Source organism: Neoarius graeffei, chromosome 7, assembly GCF_027579695.1.
Source record: "Neoarius graeffei isolate fNeoGra1 chromosome 7, fNeoGra1.pri, whole genome shotgun sequence".
Lineage (NCBI taxonomy): Eukaryota > Metazoa > Chordata > Actinopteri > Siluriformes > Ariidae > Neoarius > Neoarius graeffei.
In genome coordinates, this window is record NC_083575.1 from 13,916,204 (window position 1) to 13,938,598 (window position 22,395).

The 22,395-nt window shown below is 41.7% G+C and overlaps 1 protein-coding gene across 1 annotated transcript in view; it reads right to left on the bottom strand.

The window, feature by feature from the left end:
- Positions 1–22,395, bottom strand: part of fhip2a (FHF complex subunit HOOK interacting protein 2) — a 43,084-nt gene that overhangs the window by 13,946 nt on the left and 6,743 nt on the right. The window contains exons 6-11 of the mRNA XM_060925315.1: positions 15,974–16,180; positions 15,662–15,858; positions 15,408–15,522; positions 15,223–15,299; positions 6,343–6,535; positions 2,776–2,948 (exon numbers count right to left, since the gene is read on the bottom strand). Of these exons, the coding sequence (XP_060781298.1) occupies positions 2,776–2,948; positions 6,343–6,535; positions 15,223–15,299; positions 15,408–15,522; positions 15,662–15,858; positions 15,974–16,180 (962 nt within the window). The remainder of the gene's footprint in view (positions 1–2,775; positions 2,949–6,342; positions 6,536–15,222; positions 15,300–15,407; positions 15,523–15,661; positions 15,859–15,973; positions 16,181–22,395) is intronic.

Here is a 22,395-nt window from a genome sequence, read left to right on the forward strand (position 1 = left end):
ATGCTATTTTTAAGCTCTTACTTAGCCCACCTGAAGTGAAAGGTTTGATTTCAAAATTGGTTTGTACTTTCACAAACTTGCAGAACCTGCTGTTAAATTTAAACAAATGTGGGAGGCTGATCTTAACATCACGATTCAAGATGAAATATGGAAACAAGCTTTAAATGACACTCACCATTGCTCAGTTAATGCTAGGTTACAGTTGATTCAATTTAAGGTCATACACAGGTTACACTATTCAAAGGTTAAGCTGCATAAAATCTTTCCCCAAACTTCCCCCCTGTGTGAAAGGTGCAAGAAATCAGATAGCACACTTGCACACCAATTTTGGCTGTGCCCTGAGATTCAGAATTTCTGGTGTTCGATTTTCAGATGGTATTCCCATGTAGAGCCCTGCACTCCCGCGGGAGTCCCGCGGGACCCGATGCAAAGCAGTGCGGCGCAGGACAAATTTTGAAAGCTCATTGTGGGCGCGGGCGGGAGGGGGAGTGCACAATGCGGGCGTGGGCGGAAGAGGTGATAAGCTGCAGTCCCGCTAACTAAAAGCGTGTTTAAAATAAAATTTATAAATTATTAATTTATGTCCATCATATATAATTTGTGCTGGATATTTTATTTGGCATTAATAAAAACATTTTAAGATGCCTAAATTTGCGGATGTGGTTGTGGCAGCGGGGGCGTGGCCAAGCAGCAGTCTGTGAATGGAGGGCGGGGTCGGGGAAGGTAAGTGGCTAGGTCATTACACCTGATGTCAATTTGTGCGTGTTTGTTTGTTGCAGGGATGGAGTATAAAGGGAGGGGGAGAGAAGAGGGATTCGCTCCCCGACCACAACACACGTACGTGTGTGTGTGTGTGTGTGTGTGTGTGTGTGTGTGTGTGTGTGTGTGAACGAAAGAAAGAAAGCTGAAAAGCTCAATAAAGTGAGTGGTGTGCGTCCTGGGTTTCAGCACCACTGTAGTAATCCCCGATGTGGGTGGAGCACAGAAGCACGGCAGGCGAGAGTTCGTGTTCACACCCACTCACTTTATTGAGCTTTTCAGCTTTCTTTCCTTTACTCGTTCACTCACTCACACGTGTTGTGGTCGGGGAGCGAATCCCTCTTCTCTCCTCTCCCTTTATACTCCATCCCTGCAACAAACACACACACACAAATTGACATCAGGTGTAATGACCTAGCCACTTACCTTCCCCGACCCCGCCCTCCATTCACAGACTGCTGTTTGGCCACGCCCCCGCTGCCACAGTGGTCTAATCTCGCGTACGTTTCCGATTCCTTTCCGCTCTTCCGTGTTTGAGATTTCCGATCATGGCAGAAGAGCAGAGCTCCTCTAGTGAAGCTCACAATAGGTATCTCTGGAAAGCCTCAGCTGCGCATGCCGCCTGGCAATGCGCACCCTCGCTACGTGCGCTAGGTGAAGGATCGGTCAGTGGAGAGCTCAGCTAAGCTCAGCATGTTTAATTCCCCAAACCAATGACAAAAACTTTCGTGAGAAATAACGCGAACGTCTGCATCATGCGGGATTTGCGGGCGGGAGCAGGACAAAATATGGCAGGCGCGGGCGGGAGTGGGACTGAAAATTCTGTCCCGCGCAGACCTCTATTCCCATGCACTTAAAGTAAATCTGGACCCTGAAACCGCTGTACTTGGTATCTCTAACACTTTGGACAACATGGGTCGAAATGTTAGTACGGTGGTGGCTTATGGTATGGTCATAGCAAAGAGATGCATTTTCAAAGTGTGGAAATCTGACTCACCACCTAAGTTTGAAGCCTGGCTGAGGGAGCTGGTAGGAGTCCTCCACATTGAAAAACTGAGATATGAGATATCTGACAACTTACAGAAATTCTATGGTGTATGGAGGCCTATCCTGGAGTACTTGAACCTGTAGTTAACCCCCCCTAAAGAGTACCTATTCTGGCATATTTGATGCACTCAAGTGGTCATTCAACTCTGACATTATATTAAGCCTCTTTGTGTGTTCTTTGTTTTGACATGTTATGGTTTGTGTTAATTATTTGTTGTTGTTATTATTTTTGTGTATTGAGTATTTTGTTTTGGTATGTTATGGTTTGTGTCTAGTTTTTATTTATTTATTTAGTGTGTGTGTGTGTGTGTATATTCCTTGTTACTTTGAAAATTGATAAAAAAAAAAAAAAATATATATATATATATATATATATATATATATATATATATATATATATATATATATATATAAAAGATGTGTATATTTTCTGTGAAACCCCCAAGTTGCATGTGCAAACCCCAGCAATCTGCTAATTAGTTGAATGGAGTTCACCTGCATGCAGTTAGTGTCACCCGATCTCAATTTAAATGCAACTTATTCTGGATCAGGTGTATTTGTACTGCCATCACAGAACATTTTAACTGCACACAGGTGGACTGATCGCATTAAAAGAATTACAAAACTTCTGATGGCATTTGATTACCCCAAAACTGAGTGAGAGGTTTTACAGAAATGGGGGTGAATATTTACAGTATGCAACCTCAAGGTTTGTGGTGGTGTTTTTCTTTTTTTTAAGCTACAAACGATTATTTGTGGCCATTTTGTGTAGATTTAATTTTCAGATCGTAATGTTACAAAATGTGAATTAATTGGGAGGGCAGGGGTGAACGCTTTGCAGTATTCATGAAGAGTTCTTCTGAAATCATATAAACTCCCCCAATTCAAGCGATACTCTAGCCAAAACATGTGAACTGGGCCTATAACTACTGTGCACTGTGGAACCATTTCTGCATTCATATGTCTTACACAGCGTCGTGAGGCTGCCCGTTCTCCATGTGCTCGCGTTCCTCGCGCTCGTCTTGTACCTTGTTCTCGATGTAGTTGCGCTCATCGATGCTGCGCAGCACCAGATTGTGCAGCACGTGCTGGCACGGCTTCTGCAGCAATTGCTCGAACAGCCGCAGAGTCATGATGCTGATCTGCACAGAGAATAGAAAAGTGTCATGTATTTATTGTTAGGTTTACTGCAAACATGATGTTCACTATGAAAGTAATAGACATTTAATTACAGTGGTGCTTGAAAGTTTGTGAACCCTTTAGAATTTTCTACATTTCTGCATAAATATGACCTAAAACATCATCAGATTTTCACACAAGTCCTAAAAGTAGATAAAGAGAAACCAGTTAAACAAATGAGACAAAAATATTATGCTTGGTCATTTATTTATTGAGGGAAATGATCCAATATTACATATCTGTGAGTGGCAAAAGTATGTGAATCTTTGCTTTCAGTATCTAGTGTGACCCCCTTCTGCAGCAATAACTGCAACTAAACATTTCTGATAACTGTTGATCAGTCCTGCACACCGGCTTGGAGGAATTTTAGCCCATTCCTCCGTACAGAACAGCTTCAACTCTGGGATGTTGGTGGGTTTCTTCACATGAACTGCTTGCTTCAGGTCCTTCCACGACATTTCGATTGGATTAAGGTCAGGACTTAGACATGGCCATTCCAAAACATTAACTTTATTCTTCTTTAACCATTCTTTGGTAGAATGACTTGTGTGCTTAGAGTCGTTGTCTTGCTGCATGACCCACCTTCTCTTGAGATTCAGTTCATGGATAGATGTCCTGACATTTTCCTTTAGAATTCGCTGGTATAATTCAGAATTCATTGTTTCATCAATGATGGCAAGCCGTCCTGGCCCAGATGCAGCAAAACAGGCCCAAAGCATGATACTACCAACTCTGTGTTTCACAGATGGGATAAGGTTCTTATGCTGGAATGCAGGGTTTTCCTTTCTCCAAACATAACACTTCTCATTTAAACCAAAAGGTTCTATTTTGGTCTCATCCGTCCACAAAACATTTTTCCAATAGATAGTTTTCACTGACGTCACGGCATTCCGGGGAACGCCCTCCAGCCGCCATCTTGTGGGGCAAACAAAACGGACCATCGCCATTACCGGCTACGTTATCTCGGACGAATTTATGAAGTTATATAGTCAGTTTTCTAAAATAAAGATCAATGTCAGAAAAATCAAGCAAACAGAAGTATATAGATACATTAGACAACATCTCACGACAATGGTATGCAGCCAAACTGGCCTTGATTGGGGGAATTGACCCCTATGAAGTGGACAAAGATGCATTTTCAAGTGACTATGCAGGGCTGCCAAAGCCTGAAACTGCCAAAGCCTGCTCCAAAGCCTGAAACTGACTTCATCGAACTTTAAAGGCTGTCTGATATATACAACTTTATATATTCACAGCGCACCTTTTGTCGGATGCCGCCTTTTTCACGGCTGAATCGCGCAGATCCAAATTTTTTTTTGGGGGGGGGGGGGGGGGGGGGGGCGCGTTGGAGTGTCTGATTATAATTTCAAAGTAAATTCTGTATTAAAATTACTAAATAAGCAAATCCATTACAGTCCATGAAACAGGAAGTATAAGGATGAGAAAAAAAAACAGTTTAAATCGGAAAGCTGCGCATATTTGCGCAGTCCTGCACACTGCTCGGGCTGCACAAATGTGCGCAGCTTTCCAATTTAAACTGTTTTTTTCTCTCATCCTTATACTTCCTGTTTCATGGACTGTAATGGATTTGCTTATTTTAATACAGAATTTACTTTGAAATTATAATCAGACACTCCAACGCCCCCCCTAAAAAAAAAAAATCGGATCTGCGCGATTCAGGCGGCATCCGCCAAAAGGCGCGTTGTTTGCATTCCAAACACAAATCAAAATCATACAGAATAGACCCAAAATGTTTTTCAAAAATGACCCTTGCGTGAGTGAAGTGACAAGTTTCAAATAGAAACTTGACAAACGAGCGATATTAAGTGTACATTACAATGTAAACGTACACTCAGCAGTTCCAGTTAGGCATTCTCCAGAGATTGTTCACATGATGTTTTGGTTTCCAAAAACAAACTTAAACACAACTGATTGTTTATTTAAACAACTTACCACTTATAAAAGGATCGGAGCAGACTTTGCTGTGTTTGGAAGGCTGATAATCCTTGTGGTTGATTCTCGCAAGCCATAGATTTCTCCTTTGTATGCTGAGTTTCTTTGTTTGCTTGCCTTCGTGCTCCCGTACAGTGGGAATTCCATAAAAGCTCCGCTTGACTTCATCATTTGACCTATTACGACAGCCGTGAATACAACAGGTGTGCACCATTGCTAGCTTTAAATAGCCTGCTTGGGTTCTTTTGAAGACTTTGTACTCGCGCGTTATAATGTGTGCTCAGTCACCCGTATGGTAAGCTTGACCCGCAAGATGGCCGCCACTAGGGAATCCCCGACTCTGTGATGTCATGTGAAAACTATCTATAGCCTTCTGGCTTGTCTACGTGATCTTTAGCAAATTGCAGACGAAAAGCAATGCTCTTTTTGGAGAGCAGTGGCTTTCTCCTTGCAACCCTGCCATGCACACCATTGTTGTTCAGTGTTCTCCTGATGGTGGAATCATGAACATTAGCCAATGCGAGAGAGGCCTTCAATTGCTCAGAAGTTACCCTGGGGTCCTTTGTGACCTCGCAGCCTATTACACGCCTTGCTCTTAGAGTGATCTTTGTTGGTCAACCACTCCTGGGGAAGGTAACAATGGTCTTGAATTTCCTCCATTTGTACACAATCCGTCTGACTGTGGATTGGTGGAGTCCAAACTCTTTAGAGATGGTTTTGTAACCTTTTCCAGCCTGATGAGCATCAACAACACTTTTTCTGAGGTCCTCAGAAATCTCCTTTGTTCGTGCCATGATACACTTCCACAAACGTGCTGTGAAAATCAAACTTTGATAGATCCCTGTTCTTTAAATAAAACAGGGTGCCCACTCACACCTGATTGTCATCCCATTGATTGAAAACACCTTACTCTATTTTCACCTTCCAATTAACTGCTAATCCTAAAGGTTCACATACTTTTGCCACTCACAGATATGTAATATTGGATCATTTACCTCAATAAATAAATGACCAAGTAAAATATTTTTGTCTCATTTGTTTAACTGGTTTCTCTTTATCTACTTTTAGGACTTGTGTGAAAATCTGATGATGCTTTAGGTTGTCTTTATGCAGAAATATAGAAAACTGAAGGGTTCACAAACTTTCAAGCACCACTGTACATCTAAACAACAAATGTCCAGGGATGTCAGTAAAATTTGGAAGATCATACAGTGGGTTTCAAAACTGCACTCGTCTTTTCCGCTAGAGAAATAGTTTGACTAAATTGTATTGTTGCTGTTTTAAAAAGACAGCAGTTTATGTAAAAGCCCCAAACCACACTTACATACAATTTACTAATGATCATGAATAAGAGAAAAATCTGTCATCATCGCTGCGAATCTAGTGCCATGACTGCACGTGTACCTCATCTGAAAGGTGGTCGCAGTGCCCTACAAGTCTGTGCCTCAGGGGATTCTGAGTAATGCTGGCCGGCGTCTCAGGACCCAGTTCTTCTCCCAACAGGAAGTAAACAGTCTCCTGCAGTAAGGCCTTCGATGTGACCTGCCTGATAATCCTGTTCAACAGTGCTGTGGAGGTCAGGATACCCACCTCTGACCTACACACACACACACACACACACAATAAAAAAAGGAAAAATGCAGACACCAATAACCATTTTTTGTCCATGATTCTATTCCAAAACGTGACCCTCCAGTACAAAACCGGCTGGAAGTCTCAAGCCACAATTTTGAGAAAAATGGGGAAATACAATATATTGCGTGGGCTAAAACTGCTGAATTTTAGATTTGCATAAATGTAGACACTACACTCTGATATTTTCATGCTTTGAAAGAATTGTGCAGAAATTAATTCCTTATGACCTTTAAAACATGCTTTTATTGAGATGAGATATTCAAATCCTGGTAGAAATTTGTAAAAAGAGCTTCAGACTTTGTACCAGTGATCATGTATTTCTGAGGAAAACCCTTTATGTCTGGTATCAAAATCCAGATTTCCCAGTCACTCGATTCAGTATTCCTTCTGACATACTTTCAACAAGCAGCCAAACAAACAGTATAAAACAAACTCATCTTTGTGTAAACAAATTTTGTCTTATGAGATACAAAACCCTTATGTATGATCTATAAGAAGGCTTCTGATTGGCTAGGTGTTGTGAACTGCATACATGAAGACATACTGCAGCCAATCAGAAGCCTTCTTTATACATCATGCATAGCATAGTTCCTGTATAAAGCACAAGAAATCGCAAAGCTCTTAAACTTAAATTGCAATGGATTTATTCGTACACCTCTGGAAAGAGGATATTAAAATCACTGATATCAATAACAATGAAAATGAATTCAAGGATGAGCATGGGTTGTGATACTGAGTGCCTACAGTGGCTGCACATGACAGATGAGACCAAATTTAATGAAATCGGCCAAATATCTTTTGTTGTATTAGATTCCTACAGCTCAATGAACTCCTTTTTTCCAGCTGCATGTTAGATCAGGCCTGATGGAACACTGTGTTATCACCTTTTTGTACCCAAAGAAATGATCCAGGTAGTCGTCCAGTCAGACTTCCCTCACCTGGGCTTCCACAAGCTAGGCAACAGCATCTCTACAAACACATTGAGCCTTTGTTCCTAACCCTATAAGCCCTACAAGGACATAGGGTGGCCTAAACCAGATGTGCTACCTCTTGATAGGTCAGAGGCAGAAGAGATACAGATGCAGGTAGATAAAGGACAAGGAGGACAGTACCACGGAAAATGGATGTGGGCAATGCATGTATGTGGCCATAGCCTTAAAGGAACAGTCCACCGTACTTCCATAACGAAATATACTCTTATCTGAATTGAGACGAGCTGCTCCGTACCTCTCCGAGCTTTGCGCGACCTCCCAGTCAGTCAGACGCAGTCAGACACGCTGTCACTCCTGTTAGCAATGTAGCTAGGCTCAGTATGGCCAATGGTATTTTTTGGGGCTGTAGTTAGATGCGACCAAACTCTTCCGCGTTTTTCCTGTTTACATAGGTTTATATGACCAGTGATATGAAACAAGTTCAGTTACACAAATTGAAATGTAGCGATTTTCTATGCTATGGAAAGTCCGCACTATAATGACAGGCGTACTAACACCTTCTGCACGCTTCGGCAGCGCATTGATACGGAGCTCAGATATCAATGCGCTGCTGAAGCGCGCAGAAGGTGTTACTACGCCTGTCATTATAGTGCGGCCTTTCCATAGCATAGAAAATCGCTACGTTTCAATTTGTGTAACTGAACTTGTTTCATATCACTGGTCATATAAACCTATGTAAACAGGAAAAACGCGGAAGAGTTTGGTCGCATCTAACTACAGCCCCAAAAAATACCATTGGCCATACTGAGCCTAGCTACATTGCTAACAGGAGTGACAGCGCGTCTGACTGCGTCTGACTGACTGGGAGGTCGCGCAAAGCTCGGAGAGGTACGGAGCAGCTCGTCTCAATTCAGATAAGAGCATATTTCATTATGGAAGTACGGTGGACTGTTCCTTTAAAGCAGAACCATGGTCTCACTTTCGTTTATAAATGCCTTGAGACCTCAAGAATGGCACAGGAATAGTTTTAAGCGTTAACAATAAATCTAATATAGTAATTTATACAATTAAAGTGATTCATACAGGTAGCGGTCTGAGTGAATGACCTTGACGTCTGCAACATCACAGCAGAAAGTCTATTGGTCTCATCGCCATTTCCGCTATACTAAAACACAGAGCTGACTGCAACTCCGATCCTCCATTTTGAGCTAATTTATTGCCATGCCACGTAGATGTGTTGCTGGCCGGTGCAGCAACACGACAGAAGGTGGATTTATGGCCCAAGAATGTTCAAACTGCAAAGATTTGGACATGTTTTGCGAGAAGTTCATGGGCACATTGGGCGGCTACGAAGTGGTGTCTCCTCTGCTCCGCACATTTTACTGAAGACTCGTACGAGACCTCTGATCTGTTGAGGAGCGTTGGCTATAAGCCCGTATTGAAAGAGGGTGCAGTACCAACAATTAAATCAAACTACAATAAAAGGTTTTTTTTTTTTTTAAAGGAAAGCAAGTTCAGTTGCACCAGTTCTCCTGGAGTGTGAGTCGAGGGTTGTTGGTAAAACCCGGGACAGAATATTATCGCTCAGGCAGTGACCTCCCCGCGGTTGTTGCTAAAACCGGTGACGTCCCATCCTGGGTTTTAGTAACTGCCTGAGCCGAGCAGTAATGGCAGAGTACTCCGTATGGAGAAAACAGAGAATAAGTGGAGCAGTCGTCTGATTTCTCTGCTGGATATTGCTGCCATCTTGCCCTTACATAGAAGAAGCGAATGAACGGATAACTGAACGAACAACTGAAAAGTCAGCTTGTTTTGAAACAAATCGGCCACAAGATCGGCCTTCAAGAAGCGAGAACACAGATGGGTAAGCTCCGACTCTCACTTGGATACAGAACAACAAAAAGATGTTGTTTACCTCCATTTAGATTAATACATGTAACTTGCATTGTGTTTAAGTTACCAGTATAAGATTATTTAATTTGCTTCAGAATGTGATTGTCTCAGTTCATCCAATTATTTAATTAGCCTTTTCCATTTTATCAGTGAAAATGCATGCATGTTGCATAAGTTATAACACCCATCCTGTTTTAATGAGAGTCAACCCACAATCACTGAAGTCAAATCAGTCTTAGTTGAGCAAGTCGGTCACGGTATTTCTTACTTTCACCATAAATTTTTATTTATATGACTTTGGTCTATAGCTGTCAAAGGCCTCGGCCTTAAAACCAGTTACCACTGTAACGTCATGCACTCAGAGCTGGCTGGCTCAGCTCAAATGCCAACTTTGCGGTCGATTTTAACTCTTAAAAATATCTAGTTTTTTATTCCCATTTATGCAGCATACAAGAGTCAAGGATGGAGATACTATACACTCAAATTTATTTAAAAATAAAGGTTCTGCATATCTGCTTTAAGATGGGGGGGGGGAATACACAGGGTTCCTACACTTTTTCCATACTTCACGTTACATTTTTCAAACCACATTTGATGCCACAGTACAAATAACTAGATGTTTATTATTTAAAAAAGTGTACCAGTACTGGTCATGCTTACAACATTAATCATGCTTTATGTATTTACTTATAAACAAAAAAAGACGTGCAAATCCAGTCCAAAAAAAAAAAAATTAAACACTGTAAAAGCACTTTTGTGGACAATTTTATTCCATGAATTACCCATGGAGGCAGGACCACGGGGAGCAGCCATTGCCGGCTGGAAGTGGTGTACAGTTGTTGATTCCGGGTTATTGGGTGCGAGTAAACAAGCAGTGTTCTGTGGGTTGAGATTCCCAGTTCCCAGTCAAGTAACTTCAGAACATGTTGAATAAATATAGATCTAATACTTGTAATACATCTTTATTTTATGGCACATATCTACTATTTCATGGCATTATGTGCAAGTAGATATGGTTGTACTTTGGGGTCGAGAGCTTCACCAGCGAAGCTCGATAGGTTTAGAATGAGTAGGTCATGTATTGAGATAAATATCTTCGAGTTATTTTTTTAAATCATAGAAGCATGATAAACATATTGACAGAAACTTTACACTTTCATATGTGCCCACTTTAGTTTGTAAATTACCTAAATTAGATGAAACAAAACTTGTCACCTTACTCAGTCACACCGGAGTTGGAGGGCTGAGCGCCCACTTCCACATTCGTAAAAGACTATTCGCATGCCCTGTGTCCGAAATAACTCCCTACTCACTATATAGGGCACGATATAGTGAAGACGCCATTTTGAAGTGCTGTCCAAAACAATAGTGAGGATTATTACACTCTATATAGTGCACTCAAAGTATCCCACAATGCATCATGAAAAAGTAGTGTACAACCAACGGTCACGAACCAAGCAATATATCCCATCATGCATTGCGGTTGCAATGAAAGAAATCAAATTAAAAGTCTCAAATTTGATTTAATAAAAAGACAGGTGGCAAAGAAGGAAGTATTCAGCCTTGATTTAAAAAAACAAAACAAAACTGAAAAGATACAGGTACTTTGTATTGATTAAATGTGGGAAATACGCTCAGTATAAGATGCATTTATCACAATAAATACATGCATTTTTATTCTGAAAACCCACCAGCCGGCTGATCTGGCACGTTTTAATTGTGTGACAGTATTGACGAAAATACCAGCGCGACGGACTAGTGTCCGAAAGTGTTTTTTCATTTTACCAATGAGCTCACTATATAGTAATTCCCTATATAGGGAGTAGGAAACAAGTAAGCGATTTCTGACACAGGGATGGTAATGGCATGATAATCACTTTCACCCTTTCGGTTTTGACTGGGTTCTCTTTCGCGGTGGGAACGCCCACTGTAAACAGGATAAAATCTGTCTGACATAGTTCAGGCTATTTGGAGGTAAAACTTGTTTCAAGATGGTACGCGGATTTTATGTGCTTCGGCTGATTCAGGACAGCGAGTCAATTTATGATTCAGTTCATGATTCAGGACAGCAATTTGGTTCAATCTCGAGAACTGCGAAACTGATGAACAGTGCTTTTTTTTTAAAACTTCGACTTGATCCAGCCAAAGATCAGCTTGAGTAAGTGTAAATATTTCTTCTATTTCTTATGAGCAGATCGGTTGATAATGTGTTATCTTAGACTGGTGTTTGCAACACGGGGTCAGTGACCAGTCCACTGTAGCCCAGCCAATAGGACAAACCAATGCCTGTGCATCACTACCAGTGCCAGAACAGCCCATGAAGGAGGCAACATGTCGCTGACCATGCCTGACTGGCGGAGCAGTGACTTAAAACTCACGTGTACTTGACAAGAGTTTATGACGAACGTTACATGATGGAACCACTGGTATCATACGCGATCTTTTGAAATAGCTAGTAATTAAAATTCACTACAGGTACACTTTAAATAAATTTCAAAATCCAACTATGTATGTTACATTGTGAGTATGTAAGCTTGTATGTTGCCAAAAGCAAGCAAGTACTTGCTGATAATATATTCTTTCATAGGGCCCAAGATTTCTAGTGGCACCCCTGTGGCAAGGTCTTGCAGCTATACAAGTCAATTAAAACCAAACCCAGACAAGTTCAATGCACAGCATTTTATTCAAGCTGCAATGCTAAAACAATGCAATGTTATTCTGTGTCTGCCATGTAAATCAGAAAAACTAAACTGATACCTTCTACCGTAAAACTGTTTACTGTAAACACTAACACACTGTTCAACAAAGAACTATAAATAGTCAAATAATTAATAAATAATACATTAAAAGAATGCATTTTGAAAATTTAACATAGAACAGAGTAAAATGTAAAAATCATTGGTCACAAAAAGTTTAGAACACTCTCCTCCTTTGTCATCTCTCCTTCTGTCATAAGCGTGCGCACACACACACCACTCAAATACATGCACACATAGCAGTGGAAACACAGAGGAAACCAGTTGCATCCTGCTGCAAAAACTGGTTGAGTGACAGAGACACACGTTCAAATATGAAAATAAACCATGGCAGTAAGACAGAAATTAGGCTAAGAAACCTTGTGTGAGTGTGCCATACACATAAGGGCAACCATGTTCTCACACACATCTGCTCCACAGGCTTAGCTAGAGATCCGTGTTTTACGTGGCCAATTCTCAAAAAACACGGCCATAAATCCCCAAACACGGCCTATAAGTTTTATACTAACCCTTGCCAACCAAAGTTGTGAAATTTTGTTGTTTTGTGAAGCAATTTTGTGCATTTCTGTGGACATTTTTGTCAATGGTCAGCAGTTTCCCGGGGCATGCCCGGTGCACGTGCTTTCCATACATCGAAGTTAAATTGAGAAAATCAAATTTACCACCAAAAAAATATAGGAAAGTGTATATATAGGAAAGCGTTCTTATTGGTCAGACTTCAAAACGAGGCTCGAATGGAAGCAAAATACTATGAGTTTTGAGAGCTTCGGCAGCGAAGAACGAGTAGGCCATGCACTTAGATAAATATCTTCGAGTTTTTTAAATCATACAAGCATGATAAACTTTACACTTTCCTATATGTCCAGTGACAAATAATATAGTTTTTAAATGACCTAAATTAGATGACACAAAACTTGTCACCTTCCTCAGTCACACTGGACTTGGCGCACTGAGAGCCCACTTCCACATTCATAAAAAGACTGTTGACATGGTAATGGGATGATCATCACTTTCACCAAGATTTACATTATCTTAAATAGTACTTTCATAAACTACCATTATTTAATTTTTTTATATTGTTTAGAGTATTTACGTTTCAAGTACCTAGAAACTACAGGAAAATTTCCTTTCATTTGTAACTTAATTTCACTTATTTTTAAACTCCTGTTTATTGCACTTTAACAGAATCAAAATGATTCCTAACATTGTGAGGCAACATTTGCATTATGTATATTTCGTAAAATCAAAACTTGTTAAAAGGTATCTATTTTCAGTTGTATATATTTAATATTAATCTTCAGAGTTGGCCGAATCACATTTGTTATCTTTGTTGTATATAGTAAAGATGTATTCTGTGTAATAGGACTTGAATGCAGCAATTTGTATTTTGTTTTTTGTCTTAAGTACACCAGAAATTATAATTTAAGGTTTCTGCTTTTATTGCAGGAATTTGTAGAAGATTTTATTGATAATTACAGGTTTGTCTCTTTGATGGCAACGGTGCAGAACTTGTTTTTTCATTCACTGGCTCCTTTCCTCCAGGCTCTCCTCAGGCTCCAACACATCTTTTAAATACTAACTGTATTCTAATTATTTTTGGTCATGTACATCAAGAGGGATTAATACTGTAGACATTTTGCAATAAAGGTAAAAATAACATTCATAGATTTCTTTATTTATTCATATCTTTGTAGCTAAAAAAGCAGCAGCAGGTTTAAACACAGCACTCGGAAAACAGCACTTTGCGCATGCAGAAAAGCCCAAGTTACCCTGTATCACGACAGAAAAAGCCCAAATTCAGAAACACAGAGTGTAGCCCAAATTATGTAACTGAAAGGCCTGCATTACCTAATCTTACATTTGTAATGTTGCAGTACGCATTTGTGCCAATTTTTTGTAGTTCTGTACAGGTACAACGTAGCCCAATGTACTAATATCAGACAGTTCACTGATGGCAGATGCCACAGAAATCATCTCAGATATATCGCACGCATGTCATGCCTCACTTAAATTCAACATCATACTCACACTGGTTTGAACATTTTGGCTTAAATTTATATTTTAGAAAACACGGTAGGGGCAACAGTCTGGAAACATTTTTCCATACTCCATTTTCCTTTTTCCATACTTATCCAGAACTTCAGGAACCCCAATTATGTATTGAGGAGACAAAGGGAAAGAATCCTGTAAAAAATAAAATCTACATTTTGGAAATACATGTTAATAACATGTTCCTAAAAAGGTACACTTTGGGGGTGGGTGGGTGGGTGGGTGGGGGGGGGGAATATTGGTGTGCACATCTGTGAAGCCATAATACATATGTGCCCCAAATTTCACTTTAATGTCTTCACTTGAAATATGAGCTGCAAAAGAGTTTATATTCTAAACTTTCAAGCAGATTTCTCAATTTCTGACTTTTCATTAAAAGTAGAAACTGACTCTTTCAAATGCCCATAACTCAGTGGCGCATTGGTCAATTTTCTTGATCTATGCACCAATGGAAAGCTTTTGAAAGGCCTTTCAAGCACAATAACAAAAAAACCTGTTTTTGAAAAATTGACCCATATGACTGGTTTTGTAATGGAGGACCACAGATATCATCATTGTAATTACCTTTATTGAAATATTTGAAACTACACATAGCAGAGTGTGTGTATATTAAAAGGGAAGTTGTAAAGGGATAAATCTGAGCAACCAGCTCCAGTGAATGCCTCTAACAAAATCCGACAGTGCAGGCTCCTGCAAAATATCAACTTGCATTTCCTACCTGGATTTGATACTCAAAACAGGAAAAAGAAAGAAAAAAAAAAAACTATACTATTGTGTCTTCCTGGGTGCAATCATGCATAACATAATTCATATAAAATTTTGGCAGTAGAGTGTATACACTTTAGTTACTCTCATTTCAGCACTTGTGGTGCGACACCCACCCACAAGAGTCCGTCTGCAAGTGACATGAGTGACTTGACATCTACTCGTGTGACTGCAGAGTGATGCAAGCACCCCAGGTTACATGCAAGTATACCTGTTTCCCTAACTCTAGTTCCATCACTGTGTAAGTCACTTACGTTTGCATGAGCTGTGGCTCCATCACAGGTAGAAAGAAGCGTTCTCGCACTGCTCGAGCTAAAACTGCTGCCGCGGTCTACGGGTCAACATGGAAAGAAGTGTATAAACGACCACATGCACACACGCGCAGCACTTTAGGCTCTACTGTGAGCTTGCTGTTAATTTATGTTTCCATCCTGATTACCTTCTGGGCCTCTTTGATCAGCTGATCGCAGTAGTCCAGCCAAGAGAGGAAGGAAATGAGCGCTCGCTTCCCTGCAAAAGCAGCAGCATCTTCTTTCAAGTTGTATACATCCAGCCTGCCAAAAAAATAATATTGAAAATCAATGAATGAATACATACAGCAAATACATTAAAGCAAAACCAAAAACAAAGTAATCTCATCATCCAGAATCTGGGTTCAGAAATATTATTAAGAAAAAAAAAAGTGCAACCCACCCCCAGTTGACAGATTCGACTGTCTCGATATCAAGCGGGTCCATAGACTGAGGCAATGCCTGATAGAACACGGTGAGGCGAGACGTGAGCAGCTCACACAGCTCTGTGCTTTCCGTTAGCGTCTTTGCCGCTGCAGGCTCCGGCAAGCTGACCAGCAGCATCAGACCCTCACACGCCTTCACCACCACGCGGGCATCCTGTGGGGAACAGGAACACAATGTCATAGCACCATGTTACCGTGGTGCTTTTAGTAAAAAGATTGTCATTTCATCAACACAAGCACACAGTCAACTGAACATGAGGCTGACTCACTGGGCTCTTGGTCAGGTTGAGCAGAGAGCTGACCAGGTTGTAGCTACCGTTGTTGTTGGCATGTACTGTAGCTCCGGCCCCGTCTGCAGGGCTGCTCATGTCACACGCCACACCAGCACTCTGCTGCTGACCTGTATCTGGAGATGACGGATCCTCCTTAAACCAGTCAGCTCCCGATTCTCTGTTGTCTGCTCGTTTTCCCTTATTCTGCACACAGCACAATACATGAATAACAAGATCAACTGTGAGCTACTGCTCACTTATGTATACCCCGCTCTCGCTTCTATCAAGATTCAAGAAGTTTGTCATATACATAGTAAAAATACAAAGGTTCAGACAATGCAATGAAATTCTTACTTTGCTGCTCTCCTTACACACAACAATAACATATACACTCAAACACATGACAAAAAAGATGCCCAAAAAGGGAATAAAAATAATAAAAGTAGTAAAACTAAACAAAAAACTTAAAACCCCCTAAAGTAAAAACTAAAACTGAAGTAATAAAAGTAGTAAATGTATTAAAACTAAAATAGGTAAAACAAGTGCCAGAAAAACCTGAGTTAATTTGTAAAGTGACTCTGTGCTTTGTGCAAACAGGTAGCTGCAGTGGGGATGCTGGAGAATGGGGAGTGCAGTATTTAGTGTGTTGTATTGTTTAGGAGCCTGATAGCCTGTGGATAGAAACTGCTTGAGAGTCCTGTAGTCCTTGACTTGACACTCCGGTAGCGTCTCCCTGATGGCAGGAGTGTAAAGAGACTGTGTTGTGGGTGTGTGTTGTCCTTAATAACATTATGGGCCCTCCTGATGACCCCGGTGTTATAAATGCCCTGTAGTGATGGGAAGGCTGTTCCATAGATGGACTGGGCAGTCCTTATCACCCGCTGGAGAGCCTTCTTGTCCTGAGCAGTGCAGTTTCCATACCACACTGTGATGGAGCTGGTATAAACAATCAACTGTGCACCTGTAGAAGTTGCTGAGGATTTTGGTTGGCATGCCAAACTTCCTCAGCCTTCTCAAGAAATACAGTCTCTGCTGTGACTTCTTCAGAAGCTGCTGAGTGTTGTGAGACCAGGTGAGGTCCTCACTAATGTGAGTGCCAAGGAACTTATAAGTTCTTACCCTCTCCACCTCTGTCTCCCCAATGTATGTTGGGGTGTGCTGCTCCCTCCTCCTCCTAGGATCAATAATCATCTCCTTGGTCTTGTCTGTATTTAAGGAGAGATTATTTTCCTGGCACCAGGCCACCAGTCCTGCCACCTCTCTCCTATATGCTGTCTCTTCTCCACCAGTGATCAGTCCAATGACCGTGGTGTCGTCCGCAAACTTTATAATGCTGGTATTGGACTCCGAGGCCACATAGTCATAAATGAAGAGGGTGTACAGCAGAGGGCTCAGCACGCAACCCGGGGGGGGGGGGGGGGGGGGGGGCCCTGTGCTCACAGCTCTGATGCCTGATGTCCAGTTTCCTACTCTGACTGTTTGACAAAGTTCAGCACCCAGTTGCAGAGGGACGGTGACACTCCAAGGGTGAGGAACTTTTCAGACAGTCTGTGTGGTATGACTATGTTAAATGCTGAGCTGTAGTCTATGAATAGCATTCTAACATATGTGTCCTTGTTCTCCAAGTGAGTGAGGGCTGTATGGATGGCAGTGTTGACAGCATCATCAGTGGACCGGTTCTGTCTATATGCAAACTGTAAGGGGTTCAAAGTGGGTGGTATAGTCCTTTTTATGTATGTCATGACTATCTTGTCAAAGCACTTCATTACAGTTTTAGTAAGTGCAATGGGGCGATAACCGTTTAAAGGAGAACTGAAGTCATTTTTAAACTTGCTTTATTTCTGAATTAATGTGTTATTCAATTACGTTTTCGGTTTTATTAACCTTATATAATATGCCAATACGAGTCATGATATTACACTTATCGGCCTTTTCGGTTTTTAGCCATGTTGAATGTAGTTCCTATGGTCCACGGCAGGCGTCGCTTATCAGCGTAATCTTCACGAGACTTGCGCGAGACTTCAAAACGTGAAGTGTCAACGCCGCCATTTTTTAAATTTTACACAGCGGCCAGATCGCCATATCATTCCAATTTAGATTAATTTCGAGATTTGCCAGCTTCATCAGCGATGGAGATTATTCCATACAACTTCTCTACTCCACGTTGATTCGAAGAGTTGGAAAGACGACAGGATAAGGACTAGTCCGTTGCGCTGGTATTTACGTCATTACTGTCGCACAATTAAAATGTGCCAGATCAGGTGGCTGGTGGGTTTTCAAAGTAATAAATACATATTATACTGAGCACATTTCCCCACATAATCCTCACTAAGGTTTCGGACAGCACTACAAAATGGTGTCCCCACTATATAGTGCCCTATATAGTGAGTAGGGAGCGATTTCGGACACAGGGAAAACTTCCGGCTTGATTACGTCATCATTTGAAAGACGGCACATGCGTCTTTTGACAACGTTGGCAGATGTTGGTCACTTTGATTTCCGCTGTACGTTTTACTTTCGTCCTATGATGTCTCGCACAGGTCTCAGCAAATCTCGTTTACGGCCATTGTTTTGACATACGGACCAATATATTACATAGCATATTTCAAACACTCATAACTTGCTAAAGCAGTGACAAAATAGCTATCAGAAATGCATTCCTACATTTTATAAAATGAGATAAATAGAATTGAGAATTTAAAAAAATAATAATAAAATTGCCTTCAGTTTCCCTTTAAGCAGGCCACTGTGTTTTTCTTGGGGATGGGCACCATAGGTGTTTTAAAGCAGATGGGCACCAAGGCCTGAGCGAGGGACAGATTAAAGATGTCTGTAAACACATCAGCCAGCTCAGATGAGCAAGCCCTGAACACTCGCCCTGGGATGTTATCTGGGCCAGCTGCCTTCCGTGGGTTCATCCTCCTTAGAGCTGTGCTTACTCTGCTGAGGACACAGAGAACAGTGTTCCCAGCTTGCTCTGCATAGTCAGAATCCCAGTATTGGAATTAAGGGCATCGAAGCGAGCATAGAATTGGTTCAGTTCATCTGGGAGCGTGCTTTTGTTAGTTATGGCCCCCAGATTTTTCTGCCCGTACTCCATGATGTGTTGCAGCACTTGCCATATGCACCGGGAATCTGCAGCAGTGTAATGTTCCTCCAGCTTCAGCCTATAGTGCCTCTTGGCCCGTGTGATGGAGCTGCGCAGGTTGTATCTGGCCCTTTTATATTCTTCAGCATCACCTGAGGTAAATGCAGTGGTGCAAGCACGCAGCATGGACTGCACTTCCCCGCTGATCGAGGGTTTGTCATTGGGGTAGGTCCTACTGCATTTTGCTGGAATAATGCTCTCAGTGCATGTGCTGATATAGCCAGTTAAAGCTGCAGCATACTGTCGACAGTAGCGTCTTCCCTCATAGCAGCAGTTTTAAACACATCCCAGTCTGTGCTATCAAAGCAGGTCTGAAGCACCAGATCTGATTCCTCAGCCCACACTAACAGTTTTACTTACTGGGGGGGTCCTCGCTTGAGGAGCTGTCTGTAGGACGGATAGAGGAACACTGAGATGTGGTCTGGCTGTCCAGTGTGGCCGGGGTGCAACCTTATAGGTGTCCTTCACATTGCTCTACATCTGATCAAGAGTGTTATTCTCTCTTGGTGGGAAGCACACATGTTGATGGTACTGGGGGAGGACATTCCTGAGGTTGCAGTGGTTAAAATCACCGGCCACAACGAACACAGCATCTGGATGCGCTGTCTCCTGCGTGCTGATGATGTCATGCAGTGTCCCCAGCGCTGTCACGTGATCCGCCTGAGGCGAAATGTAAACAGCCAGCAGAAACACAGCACTGAACTCCCCAGGTAAATTAAAAAAGGTCTGGACTTTACCATTAACAGTTAAATGTCCGTAGAGCAATGTTTTTCAACTACCTGCACATTCCCGCACCATCTGTTGTTGATGTACACGCAGACACCGCCTCCGCTCATCTTCCCCGAGACCAATGTGCGGTCTCCGCGGTAGATGGAGTGTGTGTGGAGCAGGAGAGCAGTGTCTGGCACGCAGTCCAAAAGCCAGGTTACCATGAAAATATGAGCACAACGTTCCCTTATTTCATGCTGGGTGGTAGTCCTGGTTCTCAGCTCATCCATCTTGTTTTCTAGTGAGTGTACATTCACTAGCAGCAGGCTAGGTAGTGGTAGTCGTGTAGCCCTAGCCTTTAGCCTAGCATGTAGCCCCCCCTCTCTTGCCTCTCCGCCTCAGGCGCTCTGGTTGCCGGCGGTGCCGCTACTGCCGTGTCTTGCCTGCTGGAGTTGGCTGGGTCCAGACGCAGGAGAAAGTCAAGTCCAACAGGCGATGTTTAAGCTCATTATGAACTGTGCCGATGTCCAGAAGTTATATCAGAATGCAAGCCATCGAAGGAATAGGACACTTATTATGAATGTTGACTTCAACAAATAATTAACTCTGAAACAAGTAAGTAAAGAGCAGCATTCTCACCAGGTATTTCAAATAGCATCCTGGTAAACTGTCATTTTGAAATAGCACTTTGCTTCTTGAAATAGCATCAAAATCCACCTTCAGGGTCTCTGCACATTTCTGACCAGCAAAAATAATACTTTTTAAGACCATTTTAAGACAACTGAGTATAAAAAATAAGACCACTACCGCGGAACAAATACGTACAGTAAAAAAAAAAAAAAGCACACTCTAGGTTAAGTTCAAAGCATTTTTTTTAAATAAATAAGTGCATCTTCTGCAGAACCCACAGTATTTCTGCCTTCAGCGTAGCGGTTGGGGCGAATACCGCGAAAGCACTTGTGCTGGGACCCGGAGACCAGGGCTCGAAATTAACTTTTTTTCTTTGTGTCCCCCAGTGGTCCCGAATTCTGTGTTGTATTGTCCTGAATGGAAGCAACAGTGTCCCCATTTTTTTCCTCTCTGAAATAACCAGTGGTTAATATTATCATATGAAGTTACTATTATATTTGTAACTATGCGATTTTGAACCCTTTATATCATTTTTACAATAAGTCACAAGACACAAGCGACACATGTCCTATACATCATCTACTTCAAAATTACAGTTATTGCATTTTCAGTTTATTAAACTTTGGCGATCTCACTGTATGAATAGATACCCGTTTATTTAAAGGGGCCAACTAGCTCATTCAGAAAATGTTTCAACTCCCTACATCTGCAGTACACTTTAGTTGAAAATAAATCCCCTTTTATGTTCATTTCATCTACTTATACCTTGAATATCTGTTGGCACTTATAAGGCCAACTTATAATTTTCACCATTACCGTTATCCATTTTATGAACTTTCCGTTATCCATTACCGTTATCCATTTTATGAACTTTCCGTTATCCATTTTATGAACTTTCCGTTATCCATTTTATGAACTTTCCGTTATCCATTTTATCCATTTTTTCCGTTATCCAGCCACATCATTCCTGTTGTATTTTATAACGTGTCTAACAGTGTTCATTAAGTTCATTCAGTTGCTAGCGTTGCCTGCAGACCAGGCGATGACACTTTGGATCCTGAAGGTCCCGGAGACGTTATGTCTGGGCTTTCAGTTTCTTCCCCGCGGTCGGTCCGCTTCAACCACTTCAGCATTTTTGTTCTGGCAAGAGTCGGCGCAGCGTGTGCGGTAGCAATTCCATTCCAAGTCCATATAATGCGGACTCCGGCCGAAGATTCTAGAACAGAATGCGCTGCTCTGTAGCCTACTGATGCAGGTGCATCCAAAGTGTAGCTACTATGTATTTTTCGCTGTTAACGTTTTAAAATTAAAATTGACAAATTAGGTGAATGTCTACGTATGGTTTACGGCTTTGTAAATAATATTAATGTAGAACTTTTTTTCTAGATCTATTTTTTTCCATTGTCCCGGGATTGTCCCAGATATGATAATTTTGTGTCCCGATGACATTTTTTATGGTCCCCGGGACGTCGGGACACCGTTAGTTTCGAGCGCTGCCGGAGACGCTAAAGCTGGCGTTGCACTTTTTGTGACCGTAGAGGCGAACATTGGCATGGGGACTGTTGTTGCCCGACTAGCAGCATAGCGCATATGCTTTTCCCCTGGTGAGCGTCAAGGGCTTTACAGCCCATTGTTGTTAACTTGATGTCTTTCCGACATGCCTTACATCTCGCTTCATATTCTGAAGTTGCTGTTGTTAGCCAACTTTTGTATTTTGGCTCCTCAAGCCACTTGTTACTAAACTTACACTTCCCCATCTCCGCTCATGTTCAAGTTCAACCACTTCTTCCTCGTCTGCTCTACTCTCAGTGGTTCTACTACATGGATAAAAGAACACACTGCCCCCTGTGGCGTGGTTCCTGCGCTATTAGAACTAGTGCTAGACACACAACGGCTCTTGTGCTACTTGTTCAGCATCTTGATAACAAACGAC